General features: G+C 42.8%; 1 protein-coding gene across 2 annotated transcripts in view; it reads left to right on the top strand.

The window, feature by feature from the left end:
• The window catches only part of LOC143322690 (A-type voltage-gated potassium channel KCND2-like), a 37910-nt gene extending 18562 nt beyond the window's left edge, over positions 1-19348 (top strand). The window contains exons 3-7 of one of the 2 annotated variants that reach the window (XM_076734041.1): positions 11822-11984; positions 12446-12544; positions 13502-13600; positions 14625-14845; positions 17383-19348. In XM_076734041.1, the coding sequence (XP_076590156.1) occupies positions 11822-11984; positions 12446-12544; positions 13502-13600; positions 14625-14845; positions 17383-17560 (760 nt within the window). In that variant the 3' untranslated portion in view covers positions 17561-19348. The remainder of the gene's footprint in view (positions 1-11821; positions 11985-12445; positions 12545-13501; positions 13601-14624; positions 14846-17382) is intronic. The other variant, XM_076734043.1, reaches the window with a different exon arrangement.
• The last annotated feature ends 5012 nt before the right edge of the window (positions 19349-24360 follow it).

The following is a 24360-nucleotide window of genomic DNA, read 5'->3' on the forward strand; positions in this document are numbered from 1 at the left end:
CTTGTTTGTTCTGTACATGTTCAGCCTACTGGACGTGGCTTTATGTGCTTGCCCAGACATTTTTAAAGCTTTTGTTGTAACATCAAGCTGCCCAGAGACTGCAGAATGATGCCTTAACAGTTAGTCAGTGAATCATGAAAGTTTATTCTTGACCTTGGAAATACAACCACAATTCCAAAAAGTTGATTAGTTCTGTAAAACATAATATACTCAATATACTCAATTGAAACAGCACAAAGAATATATTTAATGTTTGACCTCATGACCTTCATTGATTTTTGTAAATATCGGCTTATTCTGAATTTGATGCAGTAAAACATTGGGACAGGAGCAACTAAAGGGTTACTGGGAACGTGGCATGCTCCAGAAACACCTGTTTGGATCATTCCACAGGTAATCAGGTTGATTGGGAGCAGGTGATAGTGATAGATAGATTGGGGCATAAAAGGGGCATCCTGGAAAGGCGAGAAAGTGAGAATGGAGAGAGGTTCACCACTTTGTGAACACATTATTGTATGAAGGATATTACTGCATGAGCTCAGGAACACTTTGGAAAACTGATCACGTTCTGTTTTCATGTATGTTTTGCACAGCGTCCAAACGTCTTTAGGATCAGGGTTGCACTAGTCTAACTAAACAATCTCAATATAAGCTTCAGTTACTTGTTTTTTCAGAGCTTTCAGTCCGATCACACGGTTGTCGTCAGAGAGTTCATGGAGTTTGCTCAGCTGTCAGCGAGGTCAATCTGTTCATGTGTGAGATATGAGATGAGGTAGTTTTGATATTAAAACCTTCACTGGTTCCTGCTTCTCAAATGAGAGGAAGCCTTTCTTTGTCTTCTATAATTGGAATTAAGACAAGCTTTTTGGTTTAGAGCTGTTGGTCGAGACATCAGACTTCAGGTCTGGTAAATAGTGATCAGTATTTTTAATTATTTTTTGATGTTTAAACAGTCAGTAGATGGAGGTGATGTTCCAGTGATTTGTTAATGCATTTCCATAAAGTTGTGAGAGATGAATGTCAAAATTGAAACAGCAAAGCCGAGATATCCTGATTTTAATCCCTAGTATGTGTGTCCTGGATTTACAGTTACCAAAATGCAGCTCAAAAAGCATCTTTCATTAAACCCTCCTTGACTGGCAAATGCCCACTTCTCTCAAAGCCCACACTTCTAGTTTGCAACTCAGGCTTTATGTTATAAATTTGAAGTTTCTAGCCTAAGCACAGATAACCCTGATAGCACCATGAAGACATCAGTGCAGATTAATTTCTTGGATTTGACAAATCTCCTTCAAAGCCACAGAAGACATCACACATCTGTTTTTGGAGTGTCCCTTTAGTCATAAAAGCAATCACAGGATTAATCGATACTGAAAATAATCTGTAAATGCGGGTCTAAATGGCTAAAGGCTAAAACTGGCACATTAAAATTAAAAACTACAAAAATGTTCCTCTGTGGCAGGAGCCCAAAATGTGTGCGACACTGTTCTCTGCCTTGAAAATAGCTGATTTTTAAATACTGTAGCTCGTGAATGCACACGCTGCAAACTCAAAGTTAAGGGGCCATTTGGTGGAGGGAGCTGATATCCAGCGGCTGCTCTGTGTGGAATCGCACATCAAAGTTAATCTTGCACCGTCTGCTCTGGTGCCGCGGAGCACTAATCTGCTGTCAGTGTGATGAGGCTCCTGGACCAGTTCCCCTTTCCAACACAGAGGCACTAATCCACAAGACCTTTCTCGTTTCCCCTCTTCCACATCACCTGAACGCACAACAAAAGGTCACATGGGTCACTTTGAAATCTCATCTGATCGATACTGCTTGACCATTTGCATAGGTCCTTATGTACAGTATGTGCTGGTAAGAGGCCAGTTTGGTCTGCTTGTCCTTGTGAGCAGCATCCTGATGCTCCGTCCTGTATACTAAGAATTTCACACCACAATGCCGTTAACACATGCTCTTAGTAATGCTATACTGTCATTGCTGCATTCATTTTTGCCTTAATTATGTCATACAAACATAAAATGCCAACAAATATGTTATTTATTGTAGTAAAGAGGATAAACTGAGAGGTACATTCGAATGTGAGGTGTGTTCATCTGTGAAATCAGTTGTGTTCGTGTGGATGTGTGTGTGTGTGTGTGTATAGAGTCGTGTCAGGTGTGAAGTTGAAAATGAAACAAAAGACTAAGCAAAGCGAAAGCAGGTTGCATGCGCTGGCAGGGAAGAGAGCGAGCCAAGCTGGAAGGTGAGACTTTTATATCATATGGTGCTCTGGGCCCTAGTGCTCCAGATCTGGCTGGATGCTGCAGTCAGGCTCCTCTGGCAGCTTAAAGGTCCAGTGTGAAGCATTTAGAGGGATCTGTTGGCAGAAGTGGAATATGATATTCATAAGTATGTTTTCATTAGTATATAATCACCTGAAAATAAGAACTGTTGTGTTTTCATTACCTTAGAATGAGCTCTTTATATCTACAGAGGGAGTGAGTGCTCTTCCAGGAAGTTTGCCATGTTGCACCACCATGTTTCTGCAATAGCCCAGAGCAGACAAACCAAACACTGGCTCTGGAGGGCTCTTTTTGTATTTAGGTTGTAGGGAGGGTGAGGGGAGGAGTATTCAGTCGGTTGCAATCTACAACCTCACCACTAGATGCCAGTAAATCCTACACACTGGTTCTTTAAAGACAATATAGGTGGAGAAAATAGCCGATGTAGTATGCACACACACACACATACACACTAGCAGACTAAGCAGGAACTGTGACAATAGGTCATCTCCAAACTTCAGTGTTTTCACCTTTAACCCCACCCCAGGCCCTCGCACCAGAGGTGAGGTAACTCGCCGCCGGCTTGATCAAAGCTTTCTGTGTTCAAGAAAACGCCACCACTCCATCGCTCGCATGCCGATTAACCCATGATGAATACGGAATGACTTCATTAGCATAATCGCTTGAGTGTCTGATGATTTCATTTTATTATCACGTCCTCTTATAATCCATAGCTCTGGCACCCCTTCGTGCTTCCAGCCCCTCTTTCATGTTCCTTTGCCCTCCTCATTCAGCCGCAAAGCAGTGTAATTGCATTATCAAAGTATTATACTGACATTGTGGGAATATATTTTTAGCCCCTGGCTTGCTGAAGAAATGGGCAGAAATCTAAACATGGAACAACAAATTGGAATTAGAGCCATGTTTGAGTCACTTTACCTTGGTTTCATCATGCCCCAGATGATCGGAGAATTACATCATCCAGACCTCCCCTTGACACACACAAATTATTATTCTCATATTTGCCTGTTTGCAGGACAGCATGCTATTTTATGGATCCATGTGGATACTTAACCCTCGTAAAACTTCTATTAATACAGAGCAGCCATTCATCTAGTAATTAAAAGAAATTGCCACAAGGAATTGGTCATAATCGTGATGATGAGGAAGCGAAGTAGAGGTGACTTGGCATATAATAGCAGTGAAAAAGGGCTGCTTTTTTGCATAGGACAGCAGTTGTTTCTCAAGTGTCAGCAGGTGAAAGAAACTGGAGAACAGCAGAAGAAAAGAAAAATGTCAAGCAGGGCTGTGCTAGCACTGCATGATAATAGAAAAGGAGGAGAAAGGGAAAGAGAATGAAGCGTTTCATCTCCAACTCATAGTTAGAGGCAGGCAGGTCCAGGCAGAGGAAGGGTGAGTCAAAGTCAGGAATGGAAGAGCGGTAGAGAGGAAAGCTTTTTATCATCCCTGACTCTTAAGAAGATCTCTCAAATGAGAGAGGGCGTGCATGCTAATGTCAAAGCCGTGGTGATAACTAGCCGCCTGGTTTCGCGGGGTGAGGGTTAAGCTGGGATTTGGAGGGCTGAGGGAATACATGTTTGATATGTGAGCGAGAGAGAGCTGAGGTGCCTTTGCCAGAGCTATACGTGGGGGATTATTCTATATGGTTTATCTGTGTCTGCATGGCTAAAAGAGAGGAATTTCACTGGCCTTTATTGGGTCTGTGTAGTTGCTGAGACTCCAGAGTGAACGTTCAGCTGGAAGATCAAAGCCGCATTGACACTGCCGCATCACAAAGTCTTCATTTACAATGCATTAACATTGACTGGCATGTAGCCATGCCTGCCATGTCTGTTTCACATGCTAACCTTCAGCTCTACCCATTGCCTTTCATAAATCTGCAGAGACTGGATCTCAGCTGGATTGTAGAAAGCATACAAAACAATCTCTCACATCTGCTCCACGCTTCGTTTTACTTCATTTCAACATCCAGTCAGAGCAACGCAGTCTGCGCATTTTTGCCCACCGAGTCGATGATGTTCACCTATCTCAAAGTTGTCCTTCCCTGTAGCTATTGTTCACAGTTACTCATACTGGAGAGCTCTGTTTTTCCTACCACACGCATTACACCAGGCAGTGCGGTCCTCTGGCTCCCTCCTATCTCCGCTCTCCCATCTCCCCATTATGTCGTGTAGTTCTGCCAGCCTCCCCTTCTCTCCCTTATCACCTGCAGTGAAAATCTAACGGGCTAATCCCAGCGCCTGTGGGATTCCCCCCTCTATAATGATGTATATCTGAGGGATAGCATCAGAGCAGAGTCCTATCAGCCCACACACTCTTAATCCCATCAGTCTTTGGTGTCCAAACCCAAGAGAGGCAGCGCCTTGGATGTTGTGCTCCCGGCCTGTAGCCAGAGATGCAGTGCAGAACATCAGGAATGATACGTGGCGTTTAGGGATCATGTTGGAGATCGTGTTCATTTATTGTATTCTTCAAACCTTGTGGTATACCCCCCCCCAAAGGATTGCATTGCAGCAGTACATGCTGTAGCTCTACCACTGCATTGAAAAATTCTTGCAGGCCTTCAGTGATGCTGACAGTCTCTCTGAGATTTTATTGCACAGTCTGTTCATGGTGGAAATAGATTAGTACAGAATGAGCTTAATATTTTAACATGCTGGCCAAAACACAAAAGAGATTTACATTGGGTTCATCAATAATATAAACGTATGGTACACCAAGGAGGGTTTTCCTTTATTCAACTAGCTTCACTTGCACTTGTTTGTCTGTAAATGCAGCAGTCTGTTTGCTACAGTTCTCTTTTCTTCCTCGGTGGTCAGATTCATGATGCCTGTTGGCACAGAAGAGAACGATCATATAGCCTTTTCCTTTCTTGTTTTTACGAACTACATTTTTTATGAGGGCTCTGACACAACCACCCTCAAGACCTCTCCAACAGTACCCCATAAATCTTGCGGTCTTCAAATATACACCCCAGAAAATTGATGTCTTCTTGTCACTCATGTTAGTATGCCTCCATGACATGCAGGCAGAACAATCCATTTTCTTTAGATTCTGAATTCATAGTTGTATGAGCATGATGGAGTTCAGGAGGAAAATTACATTTTTTTTGGTACATCTATTATTTAACTGTCAGCAAGGATGAATATTGTGCTCTTTCAGCCTTGTGGAGAAGGTACAGAGAACCGTATTGTCGTGGAGCATTGCTCCATTTGCTCCTTGTCATGGCTTGTAAAAAAAATGGAGCCTTTCTCGGTTGGTCAGCGCAAGGCTTCATCACTTCTGTGTCGTGTTCTCAGATAAGATTTTAATGTTGTGTCCACTCTGACACTCTTTGATCCTCTGCCGTAGCTTTACATTTCACATCACGCCCGCAGGAGATGTCACCGCTGTAAGGATATCTCATACTTCCCGACCTTGCCACCATCCCGTTGTCTCTGCGCACTTTTAATGCCCCTCTCTGTCATTATCAACTTTTGATTGGTACAGTCAGTGACAGTATCAGAGTTTCGGGATAATTGACAGGATTTGGTCTCACAGGTTTGGAGGGCTTGTCTGTGCTGTAGAAAGCATTGAACTGTGAAACTGAGCGAGTGAATTACCCCAGGAAGCACTGATAGGGAGCTGGGTGTGCGATGGGACGGTTGGTGAAGGTCAAACAGAAAATCATGCATTCGCAGGATTATGAAAGACATGCTGAGGCCACGCGATGCAGAGAGCATGTTTGGAATGAACCAATCTCATCTTTTTGAAATGATAAAAAATGCTAATTTAGTGTCAGACTGAGAGTGGTTGACCTTGACATTTTTCCTCCATTAATTGCTTTTTTCAAGTGGATGTCTTGTTTTAGCATCTCAAAGCAGAGAGGTAAAATATCAATAACACAGAGTAGAAATACTCAGTACAAGTAAACCTACAAAAGTATTATTCTCACAAATACACAAAAAGTACAAGTATTCATTGGGCATATTTCAGAACACTGTATTTTATACGACTGGATTATACTTATTGATGCATTAATGTGCTCATTACAAGCTGGTAACCACTTTATATAGTTTATCTGCTGTGTAACTTCTCTTCACGAATCAATAAAATTGTATCTTAATCCATAATATTACATCATAAATTGTTTATTGATTATATTCTGAAACAAAATCTGCAAAGTAACTACAAACTGAAGTTGATAATGGACAAAAATGTACAATAATTGCCTGAATTCTAGTAGAGTGGAAGTATAAAGTAGCAGAAAATGGGGAAACTCAAGTAAAGTGCAAATACTTCTCAATTGTACTGAAGTACGGTACTTAAGTAAATGCACTTAGTTAATTTGTACCGCTGAATTCCGTAATAAGTTCACCGTGACTCAACAGATGCCAGTGAGTCCAATGAATGTATCTCACGATTTCCCCTGTTCACACATAATGAGAGACAACCGCTGAGAGGGATGTGAAGTTAAACCAATCTCATGGAAGAAGGTGAGATTGAAATGAATTTCAGATTCAGATTAGCAGACTGCAGGCCCCTCAGTAATTATTGCCATGAAACAACGGGGATAGATGGCGTATGAGATAGGACCGTGTGCTTAATTCATCTCGATTCTAATCAGCTGACGAATCAAAACGCTTAATGTATTAATCAAATTAGTTTCGTTCCATTGCCTCTCATTGAAATATCAAAGTGGAGTAGATCAAAGTGCAGTTTGATGAGATTCAATGTCTTTACCATGACGGATTTAATAGGATGGGACCACACAGTCCAGCAACTCCCGTATCGTCATCACAGGGTTTTTCCTCATTTGAGCACCTTGACCTTAACGCTCACATCAGCGGAATCAAACGCTGCGAGGCCCTTTCAGCGTCATTCATTCCCTTTGCTTTTATTATTGCGCTTTACTACACTCACTTCTGCAGGAGGCGAGTTAGTTTCACCGTAAAACTCAGGAAGTGGAAGCGACAAGTGCCATGACAGAGGTGCCAGTGGATGATTGGATTTTAGCTCAGTTGACAAAGCCCTCTCAGCTGAAAGATCTGCCGCAATCCTCCTTGGATCCTAATTGTCAGCACTGCTGAGCTGTTGGGGGTGATCTCAACTGGCATGTCAGCTGACGGGACAGCAGGACTTACTTTAGACCCCTTTGATTACATCAGAAACTTGAGCCTGCTCTCCCTCAAAAGGGTTTTTTTTTTAATCCAAGTGTTGCTTCTCTTCTGCCAGCCCCCAGACTCTTTTATAGGTTGGTGTACGCCATGGTTATAATTTTACCTGCAAAGATTTAATCTCATTTTGTTTGATTTTAGGGGAAAAAAAAAAGACCTGTCCTGTCTCTGAGAGGAGGAATAAACAAATGACGTGCCTGTAAAGTCATCCAGATATCTTGTTTGTTTTTTTCTCGCTTCCCACTAACCAGATGGCAGTCAGATTTCAGACACAGGGTTCTGGAAGACAATCAAGGAACAAGATTGCTTTTTTAGGAAGGGGGATTGGTTTAACTAGATGTCAAATTAAAGGCCTTTTCACACACGCATACAAACAAGTGCGTGTTCTCGTGACTGCTTGCGTATGTGCGTGTCGTCGTGTGTGTCCAGGCGTATGCGTGTTTCTTGGTGTCAGCGCTCTCTGTGAGGCGGTGAGGTCATGTACAGAAATCTGTCTCAGAGCACCCCCTGATGGAATATGGCACCGCCTTTAAGGTCAACCACACAAACTCTGCCACGCAGGTTGATACAGGGACTCATGAATGTTTGATTGGTCTATTATCCGAGCCGGGCGGGGACATTCATCCCCCGCTTCTGGAATTCAAATATTCCTTTTAGTCTGACATTTCTCCTGCACTGTCTGAGGCGAACCCCCAGTTTCACTCTCTCTCACCACTCCGGGCTTCATCTGCAATGCTGTCATCTCGCTGTAGGACAATTCTACAGAATGCGCTGTTTTTAAGACCGGTGCGAGCGCAGTATGGTTTCAGGTGGGTGGAACTGGGGAATTGATACTCAGTCATTCCGACACTCCTCTTCCTCCTCTGCAGGGTGGATAAGGATCAGGCCATCCATCTTCGTGTCTCACCCATGTCAGCACGGGGTAGCAAATGTGGGTACCTGGTAGTCAGAGACAACAAGAACAAAGCAGGAACATTACTTTAATCTCTCGCTGCTGTTAATTCCTACCTCTGCCGTCATCCAGGAGGCAGAGCTTTGTGTATCTCAGCTTCCCCCTTATGAACAATCCATCACTGTTAGTGCTTCTCTCCAGAGTGCGCTTGCTCCTCTCTTTTTTTACCTGCTCACCACTGTGCTTTGTTTTCAAAAGACGACGCTTGCTGCAAGGACCGCAATGCATTGCATTCCACAGTTGACTGTTCAGACTTATTTTCACATCCAGCAGCATCTTGACACCCCCCCCCCCCACACACACACACACTGGAATAATTCACACGTGAGCAGCCGCATTTATATGAGGGAATGCTGTCCTGCATTTTTTATGTGGATCTCTTAATAGGCTTTCAACAGTACATCCAGAATCTATAATTGACACCTGCTGTCAGGCTTCGTCAGTGATTACATAGGAAAATGACTTGACCTGTAATGAACTGTAAAACTAATGACATCTGTGTGAGATTACTCAACTTGAAAGCAAACTGTTGTACATGATGTCCCATCAAGCGTGATATTAAAATGTCCACTTTTACATCTTTCCGCCCAAGCTCTGTAAAAGCCCAGGCTGCTGGGCACAACGTGATGCAGACCTGAGGCTAATGACTCAAGCAGACGGCCGTGGGCATTAGACAACTTCATTTATGAAATAGTCAACCTCCCGTGTAGCGATACATTCACATTACCGTGCCTCACTTGAGAGACGCGCGGCTGTCACAGCCACTGAGCAATGCTGATGTCCTTTCCTACCTGCATTCATCTTACTCTCCGGAGGTAATGGTCTTCTCAGGTCATTTGCGCATGAGGGTTTCGATCATTCATCTCACCCACCTGCAATCCTGTGGATTGCTGGCCCTCCGCTTCATGTGGAGGGATGCTTAAAAAGACAAGGAAAACACACAACCTGAATCATTCATTTAGACTCTTTTGCTTAAATCCCGGAGCTGCCTGTGGCCTAAAGTATCTGCAGAGCGCTGCTCATGAGCATGCAGGTTATGTTCAAATGATTTGTGGGTATAATTTGCAGGTTTGTGTCTGGTGCTATTAATTGCCTGGGAGAAATCCCTAATTATGATGTTGAAGGATAATCACCTCTCTGTGTGGCAACAGAATGTCACTGAGTTTGCATCTGAATGTCGGAGTTTCTTCGTCTTGGTAGTCCCGTCTAGCGAGCAGAAAAGGTGTTTAATACATGAAGGAACAAATCTTGAACACAGAATCTTCAAAATGAAGTTGTTACTGGACGAATTAGTAGCTTTTAGCAGGAGAGCTCCTGAAAGCATCGTTGTCATGTTATTTCCTCATCAAAAGCCTATTCAGGGACCACAAAGCCACAGAAACAATCATGATATGACTTTGTCTCAAAGGGCTGGCTGCTGAGCCATTAACCTTATAAACTCTGCTATAGTCTGCTTTTGTACTAAACAGCAGCAGTCCTTGACAAATATGTTTAATGTATTTTCCACATAACATACAAATCATACACTTCACATTAAACATAAAGTACAAAAAAAGCAAAACAAAACACATAAAGGCTCTTTGAGTGTAATGGAAGTAAGGCGCACTCTGCTGCCGTACTAAAATCACATCCTGGTGGATAAAAAGAAATGAGCCGACACTTAAAGACACTTCAAGAGTCAAAATGAAAATAAGAATAAACAGCAGTTCACTGCAAGGCCTTAGCTTAATCGTCCCCCTGCAGAAGTTTCATGAACGAGCCCTAAAATCATGAAAAGTGTTGAATCTAAGTTTCTCCACAGAGAGACACTGCAGCCATCCATCAACCTGACTTTGCCTGCTTGGTCTATTAACGGATTTCCATGACAGAGCAATTTTGTGTTTAGCTCCAAGGAAACAAACTATTACCATCTTTTTTATTTGTATTGTTTTAACAGTTTAGTGGGAAGCATCTGAAAATACACAGTTTAGTTTTGTGGCAGTGGATAAAGTTATTATCTACTTCCAATACCCTGATATGGTTGGGTTCCCGGTGGCAGTGAAACCAGCTGGCCTCATGTGCGCAGTACCACATTTGACACATAGATCAGGTGTATTATGGTTGAGTAATGTGTCGTCTCATTATCCTTTGTACTGAAGCGATTTGAATTTATAATTTGGGCTTGAGACTGCAAACTGATATCCTGCCATTCTTCTTCTGTCATTTCTTCATCAAGATCCGAACACCAAGAGAGCCTTTTATCTTCTGATGATTCCTTTGTTGCAGCTACATTACCAATAATTAGGTAAAAACATGGGATTTGGCTGCCTACCTCAAGATGGCTTAGGCGTTAAGATTTGGCAGACTTGCAGAGTTTTGCCTCTTTGTTATGAAGTTTCTAATCTGGAGATAGAGATTTGTTCACTTACTGTTGTGCATACTGAAGTGCATTTGAATTTGAATCCAAGTACTTATCTTAGAAAAACAGTGAGCAAACTATAAGTGGTGACAAGAAATCTTTGAACCGAACTGAGCGAAACAATTCAAATCAGCAAAGTGATTCATAATTTGCATCTCTAGTAAATGGCACTGTAGGCGTGGGCTAATGTAAAGAAAGTGAGACCATGAAGACAGTTTGAGCCGAGCTTTACCTTGAACACAGACGGGTCCGACTCGATAGAAGACAGGCGCATTAATCTCTGTAATGGGGATGATTCAGTCCCATCTGACATATGTACAACCATTAATCTGCTCATGCTGAATGTAGCCTGTTCAACGTTTGTATTATGTTGAAAAATGACGCGCTTGTGCTGCGGTACACCATCAGATCAGTGCTGCACGCCATCTCCAAAGAGCCGTTTTTCGCTTTATGCCGAACAGGAATTGTTTGCGTGTGGTTTCGCCACTTATCTGCATTCAGTATTCAAGGTCCGGTGTGATGTGGGAAGAGGAACAAAGCACACAAGTGGCCCGCAGACTTAAACGATTTCTCCAGGGTTCGGCATCACACTGTTTCCTTCCCCTTTTGCTTTTACTCGATGTGATACTACTCCCTGTATCTTTCACAAGCTGTTTGGCTAACAGAGGTCACAGGGGATATGTAGCACGTTTGGTCACGTCGTGAAAGCATTAGCTCGTGCCAGCAGGTGTGTAATTATATATGAAACAGCGTTTTAAAAGAGGAACATCACGATGGCATGTAGAAAGTAGGCCAGCAAGAAGAAGCTTCAGAGAAGTCCTATTTATTCCTCACCCACTTCAAATGTGTGACTTTTTATTTGAAGTTGTGAAATAATCCAAGGTCACTGTAACTATTTCAAGACTCGTAAAAATAACATGAAACACGCAACAACTTAACATGATAAAACAACCCTACAGAGCGGATTCTTTAAAGGAATCTTGTTTTTCCGCCCCGTGTGCTCACTGTCGTCTGTTTTCTGTCTTGCAGGTACGGTGACATGGTGCCAAAAACAATCGTGGGGAAGGTGTTTGGGTCCATATGCTCGCTGAGTGGGGTGCTGGTCATCGCCTTGCCGGTCCCTGTCATAGTGTCAAACTTCAGCCGTATCTACCACCAGAGCCAGCGGGCAGAGAAACGACGAGCCCAGAGGGTACTGACTCCCCCCCTTCCTCTGCCTCGCTCTCCCTTTTTCCCCTCTATCTCTCTTTGTTTTGCTTCTATCTGCCTCTTTCCTCTGTCCCTGTCTTATCCGCACCTAACAGGATGACAGGGCAAACACTATCTTCCAGAATATTAATCCTTTATTGTGTTTCTGTGTATGTGTGTATTCGGTGGGCTAAACTTGCTTGAGTATATTTCAGTGGGAGAAAGGAACAAGAGAGGGAATGACAATGACTGAACAAATGATCTTCAGAGTATAGTGTCAGCAGCTTTTCAATAGCAATATGTGCACTTCTTCCTAAAAGTGTTTGCTAAGGCAGAATTTCCTAATGGTAGATTTAAGCATGGCCTCTCCCTGCTAAATACTGTGGCTGCCAGAGGGAGACAGAGCCAATTAGTGTGACAGACAAACCGTCAGAGGCTAAAACAGAGGTCTGTTTGTTCAAACAGAAAACTCGGCTTGCTAGAATCCGTGCTGCGAAGATTCGAGGCACTAATGCCTATATGCGCTACAAACAAAATGGGCTCCTGATCGACTCACTGGAGGAGGTAACTGGACCGAGCGGCGGCTTGGGGGCTGACTGACCGGGGCCTCGCTGACGCTTGCATGCCGCTCTGCTCGGGGGCCATGCCACCACACACGGGGGAGGGGGCGGGGGGGCTCCTCATGCTGTAACACAGGGGCTGCTGTCATTCCAGTGCTTCAGTGTGATCGTCCTCTCTCTTACATCACACCTCTCAGCTGCAGCATTGACATGCTTCGTCAACACTCTCTCTCTCTGTTCATACAGCAGGACGGCCAGGCAGGCACACTTGCCTTCTGGTGAAGCACAGCCATTACAGTCACACTGACTCATGACCAAGCTCTGCATGTCTGTCCAACAGGGTTTGGAGGGGAAGGAGGGAACCAGAGGCTTACTGGACAGTAGGTCGCCTATGGAGGCTGTCTGCTCAGCCTGCATCTCCTCTAAACTCTGTTTTTGATCTGCTGTGTGTTCTGTGTGTTATTTCTCGAGCATCCAGGTTGTAGTGCAGACTAACACAACATACCTTCCATCCCAGAGCCGCGCAGAGCTTCATCAACGTGTGTAGTGTTGTTGTGGTCCAGAATCTGTGCTGTGGTTGGTGCAATCTGTTCGATCTGTGTCTAGGTGTGCCACTGCTGTTGCACTGAAATGAGCTCAGTTCTAATTTGACTTTTCTGGTCTTTCTCACCAAATCAGCGAAAGAATGGCAAAACCAATTCTATCAGTGAAACACGTTGTAATCAGCCACTGTCTCTACGCATCTGTAAAACATCCCCATCTCACTAGGTTCTCAGTAGATTGGCTGCCGTGCTACAGATCAGCATTTCAACCCTCAGTGCTTTGCGTACTCTCCACTACATCACCGAGCTAGCTGTTGCCTGAAACTCCATTCTTATGCAGAGCCTCAACCTGCACAACTGCACTGTTTCTTTTCTTTTCTTTTCTTGTTTTTTTTTAAACTTGATGTTTCTGTTTGAAGGCTGCCAAGGAGGCAGGACAGGCCCTGGTGGGGAAGGCCCCCAACCCTCCTTTTGAGAGCCAGCATCATCACCTGCTGCACTGCCTGGAGAAGACCACGGTAAAATCCTGATTTCTTTTTCTGAAACTTGAAAGCTGTGTCCACTGGAAAACACACAATCCCTTCAGCATCGCTCATTCTCACTATTTCGGTAGCAGATTTAAAATAACTCACTGTAAAAAATACCTCCTTTTAGGTAAAATTGCATCACTTTGTCACTCTAAACTGTATCAGTAGTGCCAGTCTGTTACAGTGTGTTGCAAATAGAAACAAAGTTTTTTTAGGCATGCACAAACTGTACAATCATTTCATATGCAGCACAAGTTAAAAATAGCTGTAAATGGGGATGGGAAATGTCGAGTCCCTTCTCCAGCAACATGCTAAAGATAACATGAGTCCGCCAGCCAGTAACATTATTCCTTCCAAACAAACCGGCATACTTAATTTTATCTATCTATAATTCAGAGATGTAAGAGCCTCCTTAATGCTTGGCTGTGACATGAGTTTTACACTTGCAGCTCTAAACCTCGTGCAGAGACATAGACAGGCAGTAAATCAGTGTTCCTCCACATAGATGATCCTCCCCCCAGTAAAAGGCTTGCCAGTCGTCTGGGAAAAGCTCTATAAAGGCTTCATGCCGTTCAGATGGCAGCGTGCATGTTTACATCAGGCCTCTTCATGGTGTGCATTATAGATGGCAGAGTGTAGTGCACGAGTGACAGGGGGAACATATAAGAAAGGATGCATGATTCAGGGCATGGCATCAGATCCTGCATGGTGTCACTCTGCCACCTGCTGGCAGTGCCCAAAACGCACTTGGAGCCTGACCTTCAAGTCATGCTCATTTGTCACAGGGATAACAGTTGTGAATGTTTTCACAGATGGCACTTAATATGGGCATCTGGGCCAATATATTTCTATTCCCTTGATGATTCATTTTCCAATTATTAAACAATTTTGCTGCAGATTCCGTTCAGTCTGTTTAGCCTTCATTGTGAAACATCTTCACTCATTGTTTAGCAGAGCCAGTCATTGATGTAATAGAGTGATTCATGAGCAACATTTTCGCCATCTTCCTCTGCAGAATCACGAGTTTGTGGACGAGCAGACGTTTCAGTCCAACTGTATGGAGATCTCTGTGATGAACAAGTCGGGCTCCCGTGCGTCCTCGCTGTCCTCGTCTCCACACGGACTCAGCTCGTGCTGCTCTCGACGCCACAGGAAGAAGAGCAGCTTCAGCCTGCCCAGCACAAACAACCAGGAGCTCAGCACCATACAGATAAGAGAGAGGCCAGTGGCCAACAGGTAGTCTCTCAGTCTGGGTCTTTTTCTGTCTTTACATCTCTGTCTACAGGCATGCAAACAGCTGATCCTGTGTTATAAGATAAACTTTATTAATACTCTGCTGGGAATATATGTATAGACAATCATCCATTATTAAGATGTTAAAAAAAAACACATTTTCTCTGTGAAATCATGCATGTCCACATTTGGTTTTCAGGTTTTCAGATGAACTGAAGGTGAATTCAGATATTGCTCTTATGTCTTAGGCCTAAAAACCCTCATTCACCGAATGATCTAAAATACTTTACGTCAAAGCTTGAAACAAAGACTCTCTGATTTAATGAAAAACCTGCATCCATGTGGTTTTCACTGGACATCGACAACTCGCAAGTCCAAAGCATGTGTGACATGTGTTTAGTGTATGTCATTTTTACATTGCGTGTGATAGTCTTAAGTGCTGGGTCTCCCACTTCGCTCTACCTCTGCTGGTATCCACCCACAAATAGTTTTGATTTTGTTTGACCTGTCTGTGCAATTTCTGCTTCCAACCCAATACAGTTAAAGTTAATGGGATTCTGCTGGTGACGCACAAAGAAAAAATGAACAACAGCGTCCCTGCTACTCTGGATAATCCACAGGCGATGCAGTTTTCAGTGTAACTACTTTCTATCAAAGAAATAGTCTCTTCTCTTGTTCCCTTTCCTGTTCTGTGGATTATCCAGAGCAACTAGGACACTGGAAGGAGGTGATGCTGTTGAAGGTAATCCTTCGATGTAAGGAGCACAAATAAAATCCCATTCACATCTATTATGGGGCAGAGTTCTTTGTGACGATATCTCAGAACAATTCATATAAAAGCTAGACTGTCTGTATTTCTTGACACCACATGGGGTGAATGAGCAAACATGTTATTTCATAAATTAGATGAACTGATACCCATTAATCTTGGTGTGAATGCAATGCATAGGTGAGAAACTGCAGACTGTTTTTCATGAGCGTGCCTGCTGTTACATGTAATATTCATTTCTTGTGTGAGATGTCACATGCAACAAGACAGAACAAAATGTACACGTTCAGCGAGAAAACCAAAAAAAAAAAAACACATTTAATATGTGGGGTTTTTCATTTCATGTCTGTGTACAAGATGAAGCCCATATAAACGCAGTTCTTCTTAACATATATATTATAGTCTGACTCAGACTTTATATGTGATGGGGGGTGATGAGAATGAAGAAAATGGTGATGGGTTATTGCAAAACTACTTGAGTTGGTTCGTTTACATCGAGTGGTGAGCACTATGTTTTCAGCCAAGGAGGTACAACGACAAAACAAGCTGTGCGTGTTAGGGACAGGATTGTCCCTTTTTTTTATTTCACCCGTACCAGGCACAGACGCCAATAATTCTTTAAAAACAACAAAATTAAAAAGAGGTGTCCTTAACACCGTCTCTAAAACGGGCCACAGAGTCTTCTATGCACCGGTTAAAATCGGCCAAAAAAAGGCTAACTAAAACAAGCACAAGGCCCGATTTAAAACCGATTTAAAAAAACGAAACCCGACGACGGCCGTCCTGCTCTTCGCCGTCGCCACGCCACTCTCCGTTCCTCCCCTGGCTCGCTCCGTAGGAGGGCGGACCTTCGGCCAGGATACCTGGACAAACACAAGAGACACAGCGGCAGTGGGGAGGTACACTACACGGTGCAGCCGAGACGCCTTCCTTTCACGTGCCAGAGTGTTACTAGGTCCCAAAGGGTACTCACACGCTAGGCAGAGCTCCTCGCTCTGCCGCTGCCGTAAGGTCACGTTGTAACACTCTGGACTTCGTCGGCTCGGCTGCAACCACCACCTCTGTCGCGGTCTCTGGATCCGCGGCCGTCTCAGGGTAGGCCTCTCAGGCGGTATCGGGATCGTCCTCTAAAATGTTTGCTGCTCCGTCTCTGCGCCGAGCGATTCCCTTTCTCCACACCCCGCTGCTCTCTTCCGCCTTGTCCTTTTACGTCCCTCCTCCTCGTGTGCGGTTGGCTGCTCACCGCTCCGTGCTCCAGTCCCATTGGTCAGTCTATATACAAAAGGTAAAGCACTCACAGGTGCTAGTTACCAGTCAAATTACTAAGGGTGCTACGGCCGGAAGCAAAACAACTCAAATTAAACCACACCAAAACCATGCAATCAAACACAATAAAAACGCCACTGCAAAACGATAAAAACATGCAAGAACATAAATAAATAAAATGCAATAAAACCAAATGATTGCAACTAAAAAATAAATAACTTAAAACTTCCGCCGTGCGACATATACACAGTATTTCTAGACAGCACGTTCTCTCTAGACTCTGACAAAAGCTTCAGAAATCTACGCTGAAAGATGGAATATACCTCAGTGAGCAACATGAGCCAAAGCTTATATATTCACTCTGTACAAAGAATGTGGATATTTCTTAAGTGGCTTTTCTTTAGTATAAGGAAGTCTGAAAGACCTCCTTGTGATACAGGTTTTGTGTAATACATTCACAAGGTCAGGCCTCTCACCCTCTTTCATCCGGTGTTTTCTTTTACAGCCGCTCCAGCCTGAACGCCAAACTCGATGAGACCGTGCCCTTGAAATGTGACGAACCTTACATCACTCCCTCCATGGTCAGCCTATCTGCCCCCGTGGTGACCTCATCAGACGGGCACGGCTCCACCACCACCACCGCATACTCTCAGAGCAACATTGTCCGAGTATCTGCCTTGTAGATGTCATGCCTATCTGATCAGCTAACTGGTCTCAAGAAGCGCCAGATGCTGAGGAGAGGGACCACCGAGCATCAACCTGCCATAATCTAGAGGGATTATAAGATTAGCAGAAGTCGGGTTTTTTTGAAGTAGTGATCTCATCTGATGTCAAACTCTGCATGGTATTAGAATGATGAATGGACGGCTGCCTTGGAAATGAAAGCAAACCAGCAGATCTTGCTCCATTAAGCACAGCAGAGCAAGGAAGTGTTGGGATTGCGTGGTTATCGTTGTTGCCTAAAAATACTGAGAAAAAAAACTTTATTTTTGAATATGTAATGTAGTTGTATTTGTTGTCTTCTGATACAATGGAGGAAAGGCAGATGTTAAAAGGTCACCCGTGATGGCCTCTGATGACAAAGCACACATATTCATTATCTGAGGGCCATCTTTGTGAATAAATCAGTCCACTTACACATTAGAAACCTCTACTTCACTCACCTCCCAGTTCAATAGATTGCTTTGAAACCCCTCAATTAACTGGTCTCTAATGGTCCCCTCACTGTTGTAAATTCAGAAAACATACATCCACTGGAATGGATAACTGTTGTGAATATTCATTAACTGACTCATTATCTGGTTGATGTCACCGCTTGATGAGTAAAATATAATACGCATCCTGACATGTTTGTGAAATGTGCAAGTGAAAGTCGAAATGACAGAATTTGTGTTAGCTTACATATTTTGACATTCTGATATGGATCTATGTGAAAGCCACTGTCATTAATTAACCATCGATATTGAGAACTATACAGGGTACATATTAGTTAGGTCACGAGGTAGAAATACAAGTGAATGTTGTGCGCAACACTTAACTAATACTAACCCTAATGTGGACACATAGTATTGACCTGGAACACCATATGAAAGAGTGTAGAACATCGATTCCATTGAGTTCCTCATAAATTATAATATTCATAAGGGAGACTTGATAGATTTCACTGTGTTTAAGGGCCATTTTGTACATTTTTCATATTGTAAATATCTCAGTTAGAACTTTATCAACTGCATTTGGAGTTGGCTCCTCTTATTTCTAGATTTAGTTGACAGTTGTTGGCATACTATTTCTGTCTGTTAACTGGTTGAATTAAGGATTTGCATGCTGTCATTGCAGAATTCTGTTTTATTAAAAGTATGTCTCTGCTTCTTGTTGGGGGCTTGTCAGTGAAAATGCCGTTGATGGAAGGAAACACAATGAGGCTGGTATGTTATGATGTAAATTCTGCAACACTTTGCTTTTAATCTTGTCATGGAGTACATATATAAGGGGTAAGGAAAAGGGACAAATAATCACACATTGTGCATTTGGTGCAGTGGATAGAATAAATACTGTAGCTCTACTGAAACATCCATTAAATGACCCATGTCTTTTTTTTTTATTAGAACACAATTGGATGGATTTCATAAGGTTTTGCCTGATTGCACAAACAGCATCACTAATAACAGGATGAGATAATAATTAGGTGCTGCTGGAGGACATGTGAAGACCTGACCGGCCCAGTGGTGGGTCTTGACGGCAGGGTCTCGGGAGACGGACAAGCAGGCCTCAGTGGTTGTTTGACAGAAAACTCAGCAGCGTCCTCCTGCTGAGCTGATTGCACCGGTCCAGGCTGCTTCTCACAGCATGCAGCGCCTCTGCTCTGCAGTGTTTAGTAACTGCTGAAACGTCAGCCAGCATTAAAATCTAATATAACACAGCAGCATATAAAATAATAGGCCTCCTATACCCAAATAAAAAAATCACACTTTGACGTCTGGGGTTTAATTTAGTTCATATTTGGACAGTGACTAGACAAATGTTAACCATTTTATTATTCATTTACATAGTGAATATTGAATATGGTCATTTGGTCCAGCGCAGCTCAGAGGTAGACAGATGTGGAAATATTATCATTTCTTCTTGAAAATGGATTCAACCCTGTTTCTAAGCCTGTAAAATTCTGTCCAAAACTGTGGGTTTACTGCAGCATATATTATCGGGTCACTCAGTGATGTGATGCAGGCGACAGAGACCGACAGAATCTCCACATCCCGAATGATTGCCATCTGAAAAAACGTAATAAATAGAAAATGAAAACCCATTAGAGAACATCAGAGAACAGAGGTGCTCAACCTTGGGTTCCAGGTCCCACATGTAGTTACTAGATACGCGGATGAGGTCAAGAAATATTTGTTTGACCTTGATAATACAAAATTTCTCTCTCTCTCTTTCTTCTCTCCATACAGCAAGAAAAAAAAATCTATAATTGCTGGCATCATTTTTGTGACCTCAAAGTGAGTTCACAGGGCAGAAACAGTTCAGCGTCTCCACAGAACAGCACAGCATGAGAGCACAGTTATTCATTTGCTGCAAACAAAAACATTATCTTGCACCTTTTGAAATGCAAACTGCTGGTAAACGTTGCATCCTTACCTCTAGAACTACTCACCTGTGTATTCCTGTTTTTGTGAACACCAAAATTCACCAGGATAGTTGTGATCAATGGCAGCCAGAATAAGAGGAAGGATAAAATAATGTAGCCAGCACGCTCAGCCAGTTTACTTTCCTTCCTCTTACTCGCTCTCTCTTTGCTCGTTTTCGAAGGCATCATGCAAATGGCACCCTCCACCACCACAGTTTGTTTTGTAGCCTCTGCTTCAGCGACATTATTTGAGACTGGAGGTAATGAAGATGCTTGATCTTCAGTAGCAGCAGCCAGTGTTTCTCCTCCATTGTTGTTCTTAGCATGTTTTAGGTCAGTCAGTAAAACAGAAGTGGATTCAGGATTTTGTGACTGTGCAGACGGTGGAACATGTGGGCTGGTTTCATTCATTTCAGATGATGCTTTGTTAATTTTCACTCTCTCTTTGGACTGCTTTTCCGTGTCAAAATTGCTTGGCACCTTCTGCGGCTTTACGGTTGAGCTCTTAACACTAGCAACAGCGTCTCCATTTGTTGGTTTTGCTTCAGCTTTCCCGGCGCTGATATTGGACTGCTCTGTTTTGAAAGGTTTTTCCTCACTCCCCACTGCAACCTGCATTGCAGGAAGGCGAGGTTGTTCTGTTTCTGTTTCCAAGTCCGTTTTCTCAAATGTGTTTTTCAGCTCTGTTTTATTCTCTGCACTGATGGAGACACCTTGTGGAGCTTTTGCTGAGGCCAGCAGAGCAGCCTGAGAGTCATTCTTGGAAAAATTTAGTTCGGCTCGTGTCACTTGTTCCACCTGAGCAACACTTTTGCTCAGGGTCTGGTTTTGTTCTGATTTGTCATGTCCATTTTCCACAGCTGCGGTTTCTTCTTTCTTCTGCTTATCATCTGTATTGTCTGCTTGTGAAACAGGAAAAATACCTTTGTCAAATATTTTGCGATTGTGTGATCTCACAAGGATAAATATACGAGCATAGAATCCAATGATAACACCAAAGCAAGCTGCCCAAAGTGGGAATAACATGTAAAGTCCGAAGGTGTCATAGGAGGATGATGTATCTCTCTGTAATCCTCTGCATTTCACATGCACGGGTGAGTCCTTCACAAACATCAGACAAAAACCAGCCACCACAATACCCAAAGTCCATGTGACAGGAATCAGAACCATAATCCGTCTTCGCCTTTGACTGGTTTTAAAGGGTTGTGCAATAGCCTGATATCTCTCTGCACTTATGCAGGCCAGCGTCAACAGCTGGATGCAGCAGCTGAAAGAGAAAGAGGCCACTTGTGCATCACAGATCAACTCGTCCACATGTCCTCTTTGATACACAGTCATGACGATGGTTAAGAGAATGGGGCAGTCAAAGACGCATCTCAGAATGTCTATAACTGCAAGATTCACCACCAGTGCATTGTTCCACGTTTGCAGTGATTTCTGGTGATAAACTGCCACTATGACAAAAATATTTGCTGCAATCCCCACAGCAGAAGTGATCAACAGAATCAAGCTGTTTGCCACCACAAAGACCATATCAGTGTATTCCTCCCAAATGGTGTTGTTCCCAGAGTCCCATGCTGGTGCAGGCTCACCTCTCATCTCCAGGTTCAGACAGCCAACATGTTTTTTATGTCTGTATCTTCATTCTCTCTGTGCTGACCGAACATGCAGAAAGCCTGCTTCGCTTGTCTGCAGGTGATTCTTCACTGAATGAATAATATTAATGGACGAACCTGCAGCTTGGACAAATTACGCCAAAGTGTCCGCCCTTTTCATTATCACTCCACAGCGGCAGCAGGTCACCTGGGAGTCCTCGCTGTTCACATTCATTAAAAACTGTGCTGTGTATTCACAGCACAGACAACTGGAGAAAAGGATGGCTGTTAATTGAAAAGTGGTCACGTCACCATTGTCTCAATCCTGATATACAACTTTAAAAAGCCAAGCAGGAGCTCGAAGCTGTAATACAATAATGATGGTTATTATGACACCGTGATGCAAAGACTATGTGTGAAGTGAACAGCTGTCCATTTCATTTAATGCAGTACCTCACAAAGGTTAAAAGCTTTGCATAAAGCATGCCAGATGGATGACTGCAGAGTTCTTGAATTGGCTCAGGAAATAAAGGCAGCCATGTTCCTGGATTATAGCATGACACTGTGTAATCCTGTTTGGAGATAAAGTGTGAAATGCTCTTTGCTTGAAAAGTGCAAGATTATTGACTATGCCAAATCTGGGATTAGATCAACACAATACATTTTTCTCCTGACCATCCAACATATTAGACTGATCAAATGCCTCTTAAACCATGTGGGAAAAACAAACAAACTGGACATTCTGGAAACGAAAAGCCGAAACACATAACAGTTCACCAACTGTAAGGCCACCATAAACTGAGACAGTGTAATAAGCAACTTGCCACATTAGAAATGATTTGACTAAAGAGTTGTAAATGAAAAACACTTTGTTTAAAAGCAAAAATTCACTTTTTGCCAACACATTTACAAAAGGACTATTAGATGATATCATAAAGGGGTATCTACCACTAACATAGTGTATGTGCAGTAATAGAAATCCCAAATGTGCGCACAGTGTAAAGGACAGACCAATCACATGTCTCCAGTGGAGATTTATAAACAACACAAATACTACAGAAAGCGCAGCAAATAAACAAAGTCAAAGGGAGAATGAACTCTCTGGACACTTACAGTCATTATGTCAGGTGTTCATGTCAGGGATTGGACGACTGACATTCAATGTGACCAATGAGGGAAGGATGTGTTGGTGGGGAGAGACTCACGAAGCACAACAGGAAAAGCAGCGCCGTTTGACTTTCAGTAGTTCACTGGATTGAATTGTGGTTTAATAAAAATAATCAAATCATTGCTCTCAAAAACAAACATATAAACCAATTTAAAAAAAGATCGCAGCGAAATGAAGTAATGCAAATCAATAAATATCCCTCTTAGATCAAATCACCAGCACTAAACAGGGAATTTAATCACACCTCAGCAAAAAAGTGATTCATAGATGCTCTTGCGCACTGGCTCAACTCAACTCAACGGTTCTCTTTAATTGTGTCCGTTTACTTCATCTTTACTCAGTGATGCATATTAATCCTCGTTTCTGGTGACTCACTGTGGGCTCGCACGCGTGTCACATAAGACGTGATGTCCTGGGTTTGAATCAGGCTCAGAGAGACTTTGTCATTATGTCATCCTTCTCTGAACTGTCTAATCCCCCTCTGAACTGTCTATAGGGATAAAAAATAAAAAAGCGAAATAATACAAATAAGAAACTGACGACGGAGCGGGCCAGCCAAGAAATGTGAAAGTCTTTTAATGCCTGACTGACTTCCCATTGTTACATGCACGAGGTGAGGTGTGCAGCAGGTGTATTAACCAAGTGCACTCACATTTACAATATTTTGGATTTTGTTGGTATTGTACAACTTTAAAAAAAAAAACAACACACACACATTATGTATTAGACCAGCTGCACCATGTGAGGGATAGCATATTGTGTTGCCTTTGCAATTTCCCTGCAACTGATAAATAATTGAACTGAGTAAATGCTGTATTCACACAGGTGCTTGTGAGTAAAATTATGCCTTCATACACTGCAGCACTCTTATATTATTGTGCTTTGTGCCGCAGACTTCTGGGGAGTGTGAGTGTTGGCAAAAGGTAGGACTTATACGTTGCATAATTCACATTAAATACAATTATTTGAGCAAGCTGTCAGTGTTGACGATATGATGGTTGGCTGTTGTTGACATTGATTTCATTTATTTACAGAATAACTTTACACAGGAACAGGCGCTGTGTCATATGTGTATGACTCAGATAAAATCTCAGCATTTGTCTCTGGAATTGGTATACAAAAGGGTTATAGAGTCTACTATGTATAAATCAATAATTCATGCCACAGGATGAATTACCCAAGACCCTGAAAATGTTAAACATCTAAGTGACTTTCAGAAAGGAGGAAGCATCTTCTCAGAGTACACAAAAACAGTTCCGGTGCATTTTATTTATGAACGAGAATTCAGCGGTCAAAGGTTTCACTTCCTCACAGCCTCTCTCGACTTGCCTCGTCTTGTTAAAAATGCATATAAATGGAGAAGTACAAATGGAAACTACGTCTTCCACTAAACACTCATTTCAGTCAGTGACCCTCATGCACACAGTACACACCTGCAAACACCAGTACGAAAAAGGTAACTGTTTATTGATCTAAAGAAATCACACAAATATGACAAACTTACAGAACACTCCTGATGCTGGAAAATGGGACAGACAATAACTACAGGAACACCTTGCAATATAATGCAATTCAATAAAATGCCAAAAAAAATTA

This window comes from Chaetodon auriga, chromosome 6, assembly GCF_051107435.1.
Source record: "Chaetodon auriga isolate fChaAug3 chromosome 6, fChaAug3.hap1, whole genome shotgun sequence".
NCBI classification, from domain to species: Eukaryota; Metazoa; Chordata; class Actinopteri; order Chaetodontiformes; family Chaetodontidae; genus Chaetodon; species Chaetodon auriga.